The sequence below is a fragment of the Falco peregrinus genome, chromosome 1, assembly GCF_023634155.1.
Source record: "Falco peregrinus isolate bFalPer1 chromosome 1, bFalPer1.pri, whole genome shotgun sequence".
Classification (NCBI taxonomy): domain Eukaryota; kingdom Metazoa; phylum Chordata; class Aves; order Falconiformes; family Falconidae; genus Falco; species Falco peregrinus.
Window position 1 is genome coordinate 80,932,621 of NC_073721.1, and position 16,188 is coordinate 80,948,808.

Genomic DNA, 16,188 nt, shown 5'->3' on the forward strand with positions numbered 1-16,188 from the left:
ATAATATTTCTTTTTCACAGGAAATGGGTCGGCATGATGACCTCTGGTCCCTGTTTTACATGTTGGTGGAATTTGTGGTTGGGCAACTGCCTTGGAGAAAAATAAAAGATAAGGTAAACCTAGAAGCGAAACCAAAGGGAGATTTACTTCTGGATTGCAAGTGAATGCTGTGATATCCACTAAGAATCACTAGTTTGTTACATTTTCCAGTGTTTTCTAGTGTTCTCATTGCTAGTGTCATGCTATAAAAAGCAGACAAGTTTTACAAACTGTTCTAGGCAGGAAGTGGATTGTATTTCTAGTTTGCAAATGTTTTAGAAGGCCGAAGTAAGTGTATATATGCCATTTATTTAATTTTTCTGTTTTCACTTGAGGACTTTTTGATTTCACCTATCACAAGTTTAGAGTTACTTATCTATTTTGATTATTTGTGAAAGGAGTGTTTTTTACTTGCTGGTGAAGAATAGTGAATCAGTCAATCTGTGGTAGTGCCTTTAGTCATGTATCACAGGTGAGGTATGCAAAGAAACAGCGTCTAATTTGCCTGTCATTACTTCTTCCAACTTCTTTTGAAGTTGAAACAAGATTACTCTCTGATGTAGTTTATGCATTGGTAGATGACAAAGTGGTATACAGTCTCTTTTTTGGTTTTGATTTACTCGTCTTACACTTTAATAGGATTTGCTGATCTTAGGCAGTATGATGTGATGACCAAATATACACCAATAAGTGGCTGGACTTCAGATGATGCAGCAGGATATTTAAATCTGTAAAACATGCTTTTTAGAAGGGTTGGAGTGTCTAATGACAGTCCTTGATATCAGGCAGCATTCAAACACAGCAGAAAATTAAATGGCTTTTCATACTGAATTTCAAGTTTCAAAATTATTTTGCATGTGTACTGAGGGGAATGACACAATCTCTTTCCTTGCTGTCTGATGTAGTCCACAGTACTATTCAGTGTAATATACTTACCTGTCTTTCTGGCCTCTAATGTATTGAGTGTGTTGTAGCAGAGAATGAAGGCGTGTTAATGTTTGTTGTATTATTTACTCCTAGGAGCAAGTGGGCTCCATTAAGGAAAGGTATGAGCACAGACTTATGTTGAAACATCTTCCTCAAGAATTCAACATCTTTCTGGATCACATTGCTAATTTAGATTACTTTACGAAGCCTGATTACCAGGTAAACATTTTTCTATTTTGTCTCTATGATTTTTAAACAGCAGAATTTTATGCTGTTTCATCTTCAATTTCCTTTGATTTCATTGTTTAGTCTTGGTAGTTATGATGGATTGTGCCATCACAAAGTTATTTTAATGACCTTCTAGTGCCGTGGAAACTTTGTAGTTCAAAGATGTAATTTTTTCCCATTTTGGAAGAGTAAGGCAGTTAAGTTTCTAAAAACAATTGACAGTTGCTTTACAGTCAGTATGCGGTGCAGTTGGGTACTATCCTACTATTGTAGCTTCTCGTGTGTGCTCCTTAAGTTAAATCAATCATACTGTTTTCTCAGTCATAGTCATTCTGGCAGTTTTCCAAAATCTGGAGCTCAGCACCTACAATATATACAGCTAGAACGCAACGTGCAGCCATGGTGAGTTTTTCAGACTGAAGTACTGCCTCCAGAGATCACCAGAAAACTAGTAATTTTAATTTGTTTAAGAGCATTGCCTGTTGAAATGAACAGCCTCAGCTTAGTGATAAGGTGATAGCTGCCAAGAGGATATGCTGTAGAATGTGTCTTACTCAGTGTTGACCCATGATTTAACAATAAATAAAACACAAAGATAGAACTTACTTCAGTCCCACTATGTGGAAAGCGGCAGGGGAATGCTCAGGAAAAGCAGGGAGGGAGAGACTGAGTTGTTGAAGGTTGGCAGTGACTTTAACATTCAAAAGTGACTCTAACATTACGCTGCAGGTTGTCCCTGTGTGCCTTCCCTCTGGCTCCCAGAAGCACACATTCCTGTCAGCTTCCCACTTACATTACCTGTCTGCCTCTGTGCATTTGTTCAACTCACTAACTCGGTAAACCAGAAGGAATAGTTTTCTGCTGATGTGCAAGCTGAATTGGTTCAACTCCAATAAATCATTCTGACTAAGTGTGGAATTGTAACTTTGATAAGAATGATTCCTGTGCTTTACTTAGTAAGATTAACAGAGAAATCAAGATATATAACATTTGAAATAAGAACTGAAATTCTCAACTAATTTCCTGTTAGTAAATTAATTTCATTAGATGTAGTAGTATGTTCTTCTGCACATTTGCAAAAAAAAAATAATCAATTTTTGTGAAAAAATTTGATGGCAAAGAAAAATCTTATTACAAATACAGGAAATGTTTAGCATTCCTGAAAAATAAATACCTTGGGTTTTTTTCCTTTCCTATTAAAAATTTCCATGGAATTTATCCAGTAGTTTTCAATTAAGTGAGGAAAATTATTAAGAAATTTTTGAGTGGTTTTTGTGCCTAGTTATAAAGATGAATCAGATTTCTTTTTTTTCTTCTATGGTAAAAATCACTGATTGCAGAAATTTTGATGTTGTATAGAAAAACCTTGATTGTAGACTGATAAATATGTTCTATTTACATTATACATCCTGAATGATAGCACATACACACAGGCATATTTTTGCAAAACCTTTTTCTTGTGGTCTACTTGTATCTAACACGGCACATGCTCAAGGATTAACATGATACCAGGATAGAATTTCTCTGTGATAGAGACAGCCCAGTAATTTACAGTCCTCTGGTTGGTCATGGAACATTTGCAGCTGCACAGCTGCAGCCTGAGCCTTCCAACAGAGTCTTGCCTCTGTGCTTTAGACCAGAGCAGGGTGGTTTTATTTAGAGCCATGAGGAAGTGCTTTACTTTCCATGGTCATTTAAGCTCTGGTCTTTCTTAACTAGTATTTGTTGTAGTTGTTGTAGCAGTGCTATGCATGCCTTCGATATCTATTGTTCTTTGTATGTATGGTTAGGCACTGAACAAGAATGTACGTGGTCAGGATCCCTGCTTTGAAGAGTTACAGTCTAAAAAGCTTTTTAGCTTTTAGGAAAAAAAAAAAAAGACTAATTTTAGAAAGGTTACAGAGTAAGAGATGATGTGATATGGACACAGCCTTCCCACCAGTGACTACAATTAGGCAGTTTTTTCACAGGGAGGGAACAGTAGACGCAATTTCTTTCTCTGTCATGGACACAAATTGGTCTAGGTGATTTTTCCTTGCATAAAATGAGGGTGGAAGGCTTCCAGTGTGACATTTCTGTGGGATGGATGTCAGCATTAGAAAAAATAAACAATACGTGGTTCTAAATAACAGAAATGTACGAATTAGCAAATCATTATCCTTCCCTATGTACTCCTCATTCATTTCCTTAGTTTCTAGTGGTGTTACCAAATATATTATTTTATCTTCCTCTGCTGGAGAGCCATTTGATGTTATTCTGAAGCAATGTAGTTATGCCTCTGTGTGCCTTTCTGTCTTCTTATGGAAGGCTATGGTGTATCTTTGCCTTTCTTTACTGATGAAAACACAGGTGTATATGTGTTTTTTAAAAAATAAAACAGAATTTTGCATATCTTGAAAAATAAGAAATGGTTACTATAAATAACTGTGTCCTTATTTATGTAAATTGTCTGTCAAAATCTTGAAGAGACATATTCAAGTATTACAGGAGGATATTTTTTAATCGCTTGGTCTCTTAGACAAAAGTTAAACTTACTAACTTTATTCTTTCATTTTTAGCTTCTCATGTCTGTGTTTGACAACAGCATGAAAACATTTGGGGTTATTGAAAGTGACCCTTTTGACTGGGAGAAGAGTGGAACTGATGGCTCTCTGACAACGACAACAACTTCAACCACACCTCAGTTACACACTCGTCTTACTCCAGCTGCAATTGGGTATGTATGCACATTGTGGTCACTTAAAAAGCAGCCACAGAGTACCAAAAGGAAATTATCTCCATAATTTAGGGGTTTTGTGCAGGATGTTGAATAAATAGAGGAACAGCAGTTTGGGAGCATTTCAAGTATTTGCTTTTTTAGGGTTCCTGTCTGTACTATCCTGAAAGATCAGTACAGCAGACTTAAATTTATGGCAATAAAAAATAGTACCTCAGGAAACTGCATATAATTTGCTAGCCCATCCTTTGCTAAATCGTATTTTGTGAAACTAAATGGTTTGCCCTGAGTTTAACTGCCTGGAAATAAACCCATTGTTTTCTGTAAACTTTGAATAAACTGCTAGCTGCTGTCTCCTTATAACTTTGAAAAATGAATGGACCTTTATAGGAAATTTGGAAATAGCTTTTGGTCATGTTTAAAATATTATGTGGTCTTTGAGACCTTCCATAATTAAGTTGAATGAGATGTGATGTTTAGTAATACCCATACTCATCTCAGGAAACTGGAGAATAGAAGAAATGTTTATGGATGAGAAGGAACATTTTGTGCCTGTTCTGGGCCTTGAGTAGATCAGCTTTTTATCCAAGAGTCACAAAGGTCGTGACATGGGAGTTTTGACAGTGTAGTAAGGCTGAAAATAGCTAGAATTTCATGAAGAATGTATTGAATTCCCAGTATTTCAAGGTAATTAAAAAAAAAAAAAGTTAAAATAAATGTCAGTCAAGACATTAACTGGTGTTAATATTACACAGGTGTACAGTGTGCGCTGTTGAACACACTGAAGTTGACAGGGATTTTGCATACGATTCAGCCCCATTATCACACTAAGCATCACATTGGAGTTATCAATAGTCTTGGCTGCGGTTAACAATTTTGGTGGCTATAAAGAAATGACTTTTAATTGACCTCCCAACCATTCATTTTTTAGATATAGCGTTGCTTCAGTTTCAGAATACTAAGCTAAGCCTTAGCCCTATTTAGCCCCAAGTCAATGGTGCTACAGAACTTCAATTAAAATGTCCTGTTAGTGTTATGCTTATAAGCGTAGTGATTAAAACTGTTTAAAAATTTAGTCTGCTGAGTGATTTCTCTTCCTTACACAGTATGTTTTGTTTTTCTACCAAATTTTGGGGGAAACTATATTATGAAAGTAGCCCATTCGGGTTTTTTTAATAGGAAAATATGTGTAGAAGAATCAGGAGCATAGCTGAGCCTGGACGTGATCTGTTACAAATTTGCTGAGAAGTTACTTCAAAAACATTCATAAAACAGCTTTTAAGTGATTGGGTTTTCATTTCACCTTTTGTTATGTGCCTAAATTAAAGAAATGTGAATTGTGAAAGCCAAGAAGTAGGGGGTATTATATTAAATAATTTACAAGATTTAGTTTTCTACAGAAGCATACCTTTACTTGAAAGGTTTTTTTCTTTTAATAGACTAGAAAATAATTGCAAGAAACACATTAGAGTCTCAAAATTTTTACCTTTCCATTTTTTTTTTTAAACTACTTTTGTAGAATTGCCAATGCCACTCCTATCCCAGGAGATCTGCTGCGAGAAAACACAGATGAAGTGTTTCCTGATGAACAGCTCAGTGATGGAGAGAATGGTATTCCAGTTGGTGTCTCACCAGAGAAACTACCTGGATCCCCTGGGCATCAGCGTCCTCAGGAGAAAGACGTTTGGGAAGAAATGGATGCAAACAGAAACAAAATAAAACTAGGGATCTGTAAGGTACTTGCAATTCTGCATTGTGTATACCACCTTTGAACAGTTTCCTGTCCTCATAGTGCACATAAGATATAATAAATAATGCAGTCTTATTAATATCGATTAGCCAGAATGGTCTAAGAAAACGAGATTTATGGTACAGCTAACACATTTTATTAGAGCAACTTACGTACTGGAACAAGCAGACAAGCCTTTGGGCCTTGTGCCACTTTATCAGGTCTTTATGATGAATGGTATATTGCTGATAATTTGAGATTCTTTGCAGTTTATTCATATTCATGTTCTTCAGACACAATTTTGATTCTGAATCACTGAATGAAAGCAAAGTAAATTTCCTGCATCTTGCATGTGTGGCAGTCAGATATTGAATATACAAAACTGAATTTAATGTTATTCTTCAATTGACAGGTTGGCAGTGTGATTGGCAGTATCCATTTACTTCACTTGGTGGTTTTGTGTCCATAAGATACGATACCTTTGTACTGATCCAGAGTGGTTCATCGGCTAGTCTTTAGAAGGGAATGCTGCTTTATTTTGAAAAGTAGTCTCTGAGAAATGATTCCTGTCTCCCTTGCTCACAATCACAAGATTTTATATTCTGACAAATATAGCCCTGTTTGATTATATAAACATATTTATTACATGAAGAGGAATCTGGTACTGAAATGTTCTTTAGCTAGGAGAACTGTCTAGTTTGAGGCTGTTACTTCTTTACTAGAAAAAAAAAAACATTGTGGGAGAGAATATGGCATGGTGTCTATTTTCAAATTTTCTTACTTGTTTGTTTTTTACCAAGGAGGGAGAAAGATGATTATTCTGGTTTAAACGAAGGCAATTTCTATTAGCTATACCTGTTCAAACTAAGGATGATTGTGATTTCCCAGCTCTACATCATAACTAGTCAGTGTACAAGGTGCAATGCAATTTAACTAAAACAGTTCTGTCACAGAAATATCTAGTAGATTTAGTGTATAACAGTGTTACATGGTCCAGAGAATCATAAAGACAGCTTAGAAGCTAACTTCTTTTTAATAAGAGCACTTGAGTATAAAGCAGACCGAAGAACATACCAAGTGTCAGGTTTCAGACCATTATTAAAGAAAATTTCAGAGATCAATATGAAATATCAGAGTAAATTTAAGTGTATTATTAGGCTTTTGGGACTCTTGTTCTCAGACCTACCCAGAACTAGTATATTACTATTATTTTGTCAGTTGTAGGTGTGTGCTGAAGAGCATATCTAAAGTACATTAACTATGGCATAAACTTAAGGACCATTCCAAACACAAATTGGCTTATCACAGGCTAAAAACCTGGATGGTGTCCACCATGTAGTACCTTGTCTTCCTCTGTTTTGACACTCCTAGTAAGTTATATTTTTACTTTACTTTTTGAACAGGCTGCCACAGAGGAAGAAAACAGCCATGGGCCAGTGAACGGAATGCTTAACGCACCAAGTCTTGGTTCTCCAATTCGTGTTCGCTCAGAGACCACCCAGCTAGACAGAGATGTCCCACTGGTGCGAAAGTTACGTTCAATTCACAGCTTTGAACTGGAGAAACGCCTGACATTGGAGTCTAAGCCAGATACTGATAAATTTCTTGAGATCTGGTAAAGAAATTATTTTGTTCTTATGCTTAGACCTTTTCAGAATATGTGGTTAAGATACTGTCATCTTTCCTCTATTGTGTGAAAACCAGGAATGGAGCTACTGGGTTATGCTTATGCAAGCTACAGCAAAGTATTTATTATGTTCATAATGTGGCTGGATAATGGATGTTACCACTTGGCAGCTTCTTTAAAAAAAGATTAGTGCTGGTATACAGTTAAAGCTGGACTTCCACACTTGAGAATTTTTTATTTCAAGACCTATTGGTCTAACCCTGGTATTTATTACCTTTTTCTTCGGTGGGATACTCTTGACAGTCAGTACAACTCATCCTAAATAAAAAATGATGACATCAGGTGCTCAGTAGAGGTAACATGGAATTAGATTATATGAAATAAGGACAGTTTACAAGAAGTGGTGTTACGAAGTTAGAAGTCTGTCTGCATGCCGCAGGTTTAGTTATGCCCAAAGGTGTTGCAGCAACATTAAAAAAGTCTTGATAGAATTAAAATTAAAATGGCAATTAAAGGCAGAGAGAGACAGATATATGAGAACAGGTTCAATCAGTTTGCTTATATGTAGAAAAAATAAGGGGAGAAGGACACAGTGAAATCTAGCTGAAAAGCAGAGGCTGAGTGGGGACAGTGGAAGACAGCTGAGATGCTAACAGTGGCAAAACCTTTCTAAATATGTCATAGGAGGGTTAGGAATTTGTTTGATGAAGCAAGTTATGCAAAGCCCAAGTAAGGAATCAAAACAATCAATAACATTGGTCTTGAAAGCATCTACTAACTTCTGCTGGAGACATCTGTTTCTTCTGTTCTGCTTTGAATCTCTGCTTTGTAGCATAAATTCAGTCCAGTGGGCATCTGGTGGTAGCCTCACCACTGAGCTGATATCCACTCACTATGCTCCCTTCTGGTAATTACATTTACAATACAACATGATAGATTACAATTACACTTACAATGTGTGCAAATTTCTAAGACCATCCACCCATTTTTACTTGCCATCAGAGTTATTTGTCTCAAATTGTGGATTTTTCAACCATTGTAGATTCTTCTAAAATATGACAACAAGTTTTTATATGTCTAGTTTTCCTCTACTGAAATAATTTAATTCATTCTTAACTAAGTCACATATTATCTTCTTTTCTTAAGTTTGGAGAAGATGCAGAAAGACTTGAATGCTGCGGCAGAGCCTCCTGTTGCTGCTGTTCCTCCTCTTTCTCAGAAAACACCCATTCCTGCTCCTGTAACTGCCCGTATGGACCATGTTTGGCACTATGATGAAGAATACCTTCCAGATGCTTCAAAACCTGTGTCAGCTAGCTCTCCAGAACATGTTGATGGTGTTATTAGCAATGGATTTGTAGCGGTCAACTTAAGTTCCTGCAGGCAGGAGGTTGATTCTAAGGAATGGGTGATAATAGATAAGGAACGGGACTTGCAGGACTTCAGGACAAATGAAGCTTTAGGTCACAAAACAACTGGAAGTCCCTCAGATGAAGAGCCAGAGGTACTACAAGTTCTAGAGGAGTCCCCTCCAGAAGAACAGCCCAGACAGGGTGGTTGGGCAGGAAACAGTGTCCATGCCAAGAACCAAACCTCAGGGGTGGAGTTTGTTCTAGCCATGGAGTGTCATCCTGCTGCTTCCGAACAGCTTACAGATAAATTGGAACTTCTGTCTGGAGCTGCTGGACAGCTTCTTGCAGCCACCCCTACAAGTCCTATGGAAGCTCAAGCAGAAGGAGCACTCACTCCGGTAAGAGAAATGGCTGCTATTTTATTAAACCTCTCTTTATTCAGAATTACATGATGAGACAGTAAGGCAAAATGCTGTGACTGCAGTAGTGTAGCAGAAATTCCTAGTTTCATCAGATATGGGACTTGATTCTTGAGGAGTGATCTTCCATGTTCTGTTAATGAGCGTTTACATTCTCTCATGGCAGTGGCTATTAGTTCTGCAGGTATGTTCCACAGAACTAGCCTCAATCAAAAAAAAAATTATATATATATATATGTACACACACAAACAAGCTCCTTAGGAATTGATTCCTAGTCAGTGAGAGATACACATGCAAATATATATATTTACATTTGCAGTACAGAAACGTAAGATGACAATGAATGTGTAAAGCACTGCTACAATGTTTCACGTGTTTCAGGAAAAGCCTAAATGGCTGAAATCAAAGAACCAGAGTTACTTGCTCCTCACCATCATCGATGTAGTGTTTTCTTTTGGAATTCCATTTGTTTCTTCTGAAATTTCTAGTGGTTCTTTTACAAACAACTTGTTGGCTTTTATAAATAGTTGCTACTTCTGACTTCCAAGATATTTTTGCAACCACTGCTTTGCTCCCAGAATTTTCTCTTCACTAAGACAGATTGGTTTGCTTCCGTTGCATCCTCTTCTTTTTGTGTTTCTCCATCTTTTCTAAAGAATTCTCATTTCTACAGTTTTTGAACATTTACTTTTTTTCTTCTTTGTCACTGACTTTACTGAAGGAGGAAGTGAGATTAATGGTTAAGTGATTTGGCATCAGCTCCTGATTTTGTTTCTCCCCTTTTATGAGTAGAAATTGTGTCATTATGATATAAAGGGCAATTCTTTCAAGCTCCTTTGAGCGAAGAAACCTGGCTGTACTTCTTCCTCACTTACCACCACTTCCTGTGAAGGTTACAGCCAGCTCATTAGAAAACGAAACTTGTCACCTACACTCATTTATTATAAAGTGTGGAATATCCTTTATGGTGAAAACGTAATTAACTATAGCTGTACAATAAAATTTCAAATACACCTATGTTCTCATGGAAAATACAAGATTGTATCTTTCATACAAGATTGTAGTCACTTTGTGAATTACGCAGTTTAAGGAAGATTCATTCAAAATACAGAACTGTATTAAACAACAGAAGATTTTTGAGATTTAAGTTGAAATATTAGTTGCGTGAAGTTTTTGATTGGTTAAAAACTTCTAGAGACTAAAAATTAATTTAAATTGCTCGGTTGATTTCAGTTGTTTGATTTTTGTATTTTAATGTCAGTTTTAGTAAAGCAGACAAGAAAGAGCAACACAGTCTTGTACAAAATACTAATTATTGGGTGTGTTTATTTTGAAAGCTATTAAAAAACAGCTTTCAATTTTGTGTGCAAATGCACTATCCCACTTTATACAAATTTGGCTCTTTTTGGGGAAACAGCTATTTTACTTAAAACTGAAAGTAGAGGTGATATAAACATCATGTACTGCAGTGCAAATAATGGACAATATCTGGAAAGGAAGAAGCTTCTAAGCGTGGGAGCAGCAATAGTTATAAACAAGGTCAACAAATTACAAGATGTATTGCAAGAAACACTGGTTGAAGTAGACACTGGGGTAAGATTATAATTTAGTCTGGCTTTGCAAGCAGGTACGGGATATTTGCCATGACCTCAAAAATGGGGAGAGTGAATATGATTTATATTATCCTGGAAGGGCAAGTGTGGATAACTGGCTAGCTGAAAAAGTTCACATAGACATAGTCCAGCTGGCTGGACAAAAACGCACATCACTCTCAGCTTATCTGAAGTAAAACAAAAATACACTATCCTTGGCTGTTCTTGTTACGCAATAACGGGAAGATCGCGGTGGGAAAAGAATGTTACAGGTGGGAACAGATAACTACAGAAGAGAAACTAGGGGCGGGCTTGGTATTTAGGCAACTAACCAATAATGAGCTTAACTTTTGTAATATGTATGAGCTAATTATAAGAAGGCATAAAAGGTGACTGTAAGGCACAATAAACGAAGTCTGCTGATCACTCATATTGAGTGACTGTGTCTTCCCTCCGTCGCGACAGGCAAGTAGTGCTGTGAGGGCAAGATGACTGGCAGGAAGGAGCTCACTGTTTTGAAGGTGTGTCATGTGGAATTGAAACGATAAATAGAACTGGGAATAAAGAAAACAAATTATTTGGCTGATTTAGAAACTGGGAACAGAGTGTGTCTATGCAGTATGTCTATTCCAACTGTAATGCCAATTTGCGGTAGTATTCCCTCTACTTCATTAGCCCTTGAAAGTCCAGGAAGATATTTGGAGGCGAGTTGTTCTTTCTGTCCTTCGTTGGTGGTATTTCACTTCATAAAAGTTACTTAAATATTCCTTGAGATGGGTACTGGAACCTAGCTGTTCTTTTAGGTGAGTGTCCTAGTCACTTCACAGGGAGACAGTATACATATGCCTCTTCATACAGTATTTCTGTCTGTTCCAGAGACCTGGTGACCTTTAGGAGCTGTTTGGCAGAGTCCTTTTTCTTCTTCCTCAAAGCATTTACCCACCTGAAACTGTTCTTTGAATGGGATTCTTGTTTGCGGATCAGATGTTCTTGTTCTTTAGTAATTTTATCTAGGTAGTGCCTTCCTGACAATACAAGTAATAGGTGAAGGGTCATATTTTACTTTTGTGCTGATTTAATGATATTGCACCAGTTACTAAGAGCAGGTTGGGATCCAAGAATGTAAGGTTAGGACCATAAATCAAATTACTTAAGTAATGATAAAAGGCGTTAAAAATACATGTTGAAATTTTAGTAGTATAATAGCTTAATATAATTTGTGAAACCATTTACTCATTTCAAATGGTTTGAAACTGTAGGAGGTCACCCCTCACGGTCATCATGCTTATGAGTATGCCTCCCATATGGATTTCTAGTGATCCGCTTCACTATCACTTAGGAGAAAGTGTGATGAATTACATTCTTTGAGCTTATTCTAATAGGTTTGTTAAATATGCAAGCAATTACTTCAATGGTGAATAAATAAAATAGTTTTCCTGTTTTATATATGTTTTTTTATTTTTACTTTGATGATTCTTCTGTCTTTCAGGGCTTTATTGCTCACTATTTTAGTAGTAAGTAGTAGCAAGGATGTTTCTATATGAGAAACTAAAGCTTCATATACTCACCCATAATTTTATTTTCTCCTGGAGAAAAGAAATTGCTGGTCTGCAGTCCCCCCATTTGTAGGTAAATGTTCTTCCTGAAACTGTGTGTGTACACAGACTTCCTGTAATTGATGGTAATATCACTTCTTACCCATTTCATGCAGCATCAGCATTCTAATGGCAATGTTAAGTTGTAGCAGTTCAGGAAGGAAAACTGAACTCAAAAAATAAGGGAGAAGTTATTGGCTTGGAGATGAGCAAGTTTCAGGCATTAAAAGATAGAGCAAATTATGCTATCTATTATGAAAAAAACTCTGCAGGTAAGAGAACTAATTTTCATGTTAACAGTCACGGTTTTCCAGTTGCAATACAGATTCTGTGTGCTACCAGCAAATACCAGTTTGATCTGGCTCTGTCATGGGCGCATGGTCACGTTCCTGTTGATCTATTCAGAGCATGCTAGGGTGTATATGCTGGCTTCATGCTTTCCTGATGGCTCTGTGTTGACTTTGGCTGCAGGAAGACAGACAGTACCTGATTTACTGTAATATCTGGTGGTATAACATTAATCTGTCAAAAGAATTAGAACTGATCTAGACTAGTGGTGAATTTATATTGGAGCAGCACTTTACATCATACAGCTCTAGTTTAATTTTCCTTGAGCTGGTACTAAGAGCCTAAAGCTGGACTTGCTGTGTTGTTGAACCATGACCTCAGTTATTTACTGTGTTTGTAGGTTTTAACAGTTGGACTTGATCACCTATTGGGGTTTAACCCCAGCGAGAAATCAAGCACCACGCAGCCGCTCACTCACTCCCCCCAACCCCAGAGGGATGGGGAGGGGAATCAGGAAGGAGTGCAAAACTCGAGGGTTGAGATAAGAACAATTTAATGATTTGGATAAAATAAAATAGGAGGGGGGAAAAACCCACAGCAATAATAATAACAATTATAGTGAAAAGGAGGGTGAAGGGGAGAGGAATAAAATCCAAAGGGAAGGGTAAAAAAGCAAGTGATGCACAATACAGTTGCTCACCACCCACTGACCAGTGCCCAGCCAGTCCCTGAGCAGCCAGTTGGCAGGCCCGGCCGACTCTCCTCAGTTTATATATTATACTACCTTCTATGGTATGGAATATCCCTTTGGCTCGTTCGGGTCAGCTGTCCTGGCTGTGGCCCCTACCAATTTCTTGTGCCCCTCCAGCCCTCTGGCTGGCAGGGCCTGAGAAACTGAAAGGTCCTTGACTCAGTATAAACATTACTTAGAGACAACTAAAAACATCTGTTGTCAACATTACTCTCACACCAAATCACAAACAAAAACCACAGCGCTGCACCAGCTACCGAGAAGAAAATCAACTCCGTCCCAGCCGAAACCAGGACATCATCTTAAAGGTCTTTTCCAACCCAAGTGATTCTACGATTCTACTGAATTGCAGTGAACTCCACACAATGCATGCACAAAACTTTGCAATGTATATTTGTCAAGGAGATATTTCAGCAAAGAAATAATAATGGCATTGAAGTAATAGAATATGTAACAGCTAATTCCATTTTTATCTTCAGTTTAAATTAAACTATAGTTTGCTCTGGTCAAACTTTGTTGACAACCTAATACCGTGCGTGTGTGTGTGTGTGTATATATTTATTTACACACAAACACGCACACACACATGTGCATGCATGGTTAGAAAAGAGGTTTGATTGTATGGATCTATTTATTTTTATTATTTAGAAATATTACTGAAATGAGTATTTTTGTACATCGAGGTACTAAGTTATATCAAAAACTTGCTCTTAAATTTACATTTATTTCTGAATTCCAAGTTGTTTAATTTTCATGTACCCTCTGTTCTCGGTTGATGCATTTGTGAGATACTGGAAATACGCTTTCTTATTTTTTTCTAGTTGAGAGACAGCTATGCATTATGGAAACCAAAGCTTTAGGACTGAGACAATTCAAAATACCTTTTCATTAGGTACTAAAATGCTTGATAGGTGCTCTGTTTTCAAGACACATAGAATTGCAAATACCATGGTAGGAAACAGAAAATGACCTTCATGAAGATTAGAGATATGGAAACTTTTTGCAGTCTTCATGGTTTTGTTTAAATATACTTGGAAGAAGGGCTTGCAAGCTGTATATAGCGATCTCATTTGCAGGTATTTGGATGTGTCACCATCAGATACTTATTCAGCACTGGAAAAGGTCTTGCAAAAGATCAGTTGGTTTCAGAGTTGTATGTCAAAGCTATAGGTTTATTAGAATCATCAATAACCAATTTGAAAATGTACTTTCTCTAAAATGATTAGTTTGGAACACTTTACAGCTCCTGGTCTTTATTTTTTCTTCCCTTTTCTCTAAATGCTTGAGTGATGTACTTCAATATGAAGCAATCGCTCATGGATTCTTCAGGCCAGCGTATCCTTCCAGTTCAATCCTATATTTGGGATATTTCATCAAAATTATTTAGTACTAATCTTACTGATTAATCCTGTCAGCTATAGTTCTTAATATGTGCTGCTATAGCTGTAGTTACACAGTCACATTTCTAAACCCTGCAGTGGGTGTATATGCTAAAAATACAGTCATCTCAGAAAACAATGCTGTTGCAGGGATGTGCTAAGCATTTGCAAGGACCAGTCAACAATCAATTAGTTTGTGTACACAATGCCCTTGGAACAGACTATGTTAGTTTATTAAATATGCCCCAGATTTTTACTGACTGATTGACTGAAGGTAGGAACCAGCTAGAGAAAGGATGATGACTTCTGATTTTGATACTTGATTTTTAAAAATTGATGGAAAATGTGAAGATTAGACTTAAGATGCCTCTTAAATTGTCAGCTTTTAACCTGTGAGGAACTTGTGAATATGGTCTTCTAAGAAAATGTATCTAGGCAAGACATAAACAAGAATTATTAAAATATTGATTTATAAACCTTATTTTCTTCCCCGCCATGTTGTTCTCACAGCTCAACTCATCTCATGTGCTGCATTTCTCCACTCCAAGAATTTCAAGTCCCATCCTCCGCACCATGAGCCCTATAGCCTATCTATCCATCCACTTGGACCCTCTGAAAGAGGCTGGTTTACCAAGGAGTCAGTCAGCTGAGAGCCACTCCTCTTCCTCCCGCTCAACTGGTCGTAGGCAGCTTCCAGTCATTCCCTGTGGCAACAAGTTCCCCCCTGCCATTTGCATCTCAAAAGCACAACTTCAGCAGGTGAATAAGCCTTGTTTTCATAAAAGTGACTGCATTTTAGCAGTCATCTGCAAAGTTTAACATTTTCAGTTGCTCTGCACAGTCCAGTAGTAGGCATATGCTAATCATACTGCTATACCCAACATCCAAAAAAATATTTTGAAAGATCAATTTGGGGAATAAGAATGGATCTTGTCCAGGACTAGAGTCAGGAGTACTCTATGAGAAAGATACTGTCCCACTTAGAAGAGGTAGTATTAGAGAGAGAGGAATATTGAAGGAGGTTGTGGTCTGGAGCATCAGCCCTCTCTGGATGTTCTGGAAGATAGACTCACTTCCTCAGAGGGATTTTCTGTTGGAAAAGGTAGGATTATAAATTCTGGAAAAGTTTTGTTGCTTCTTTCAAAACTAAGATTAAAATCTCACTTTTTTTATGTGTTCCTATAATCAGTACCAGGTGGATTTTGAATGAGGAACACATATTAAAATTTGGACTACCTTAAATCATTTTAATGTGAGGAAAAATATCTAGAGATAGTGGAATTGCTACTTGGGGAATGAACAAATAATGAATTGTTCCACTGCTTGCAGTATACAAAGCAAAGATGGCAATTATCAGGAGTCATAGCTAATGAAAATGTCACTAGAGAAAGGGGACTTCTCATAGTTTTGTATTCACAGTTCATTTCAACATGAGAAAGATGAAGGCTTAGAATCATAATTGAAGTTAATCATAATTTGTCTGTTAGTCACAAAAATATTGAAATTTGCTAAGCAGCATGAGCTTGCATTGACTGGTAAAACAGT

At 37.1% G+C, this 16,188-nt stretch overlaps 1 protein-coding gene across 3 annotated transcripts in view; it reads left to right on the forward strand.

Moving 5' to 3' along the window:
* Window positions 1–16,188, forward strand: part of TTBK2 (tau tubulin kinase 2) — a 104,736-nt gene that overhangs the window by 65,602 nt on the left and 22,946 nt on the right. For 2 of the 3 annotated variants that reach the window (XM_055814978.1, XM_055814990.1), the window contains 7 exons: window positions 21–113; window positions 1,060–1,185; window positions 3,753–3,910; window positions 5,430–5,646; window positions 7,043–7,254; window positions 8,413–9,016; window positions 15,154–15,402. In XM_055814978.1, the coding sequence (XP_055670953.1) occupies window positions 21–113; window positions 1,060–1,185; window positions 3,753–3,910; window positions 5,430–5,646; window positions 7,043–7,254; window positions 8,413–9,016; window positions 15,154–15,402 (1,659 nt within the window). The remainder of the gene's footprint in view (window positions 1–20; window positions 114–1,059; window positions 1,186–3,752; window positions 3,911–5,429; window positions 5,647–7,042; window positions 7,255–8,412; window positions 9,017–15,153; window positions 15,403–16,188) is intronic. The other variant, XM_055814981.1, reaches the window with a different exon arrangement.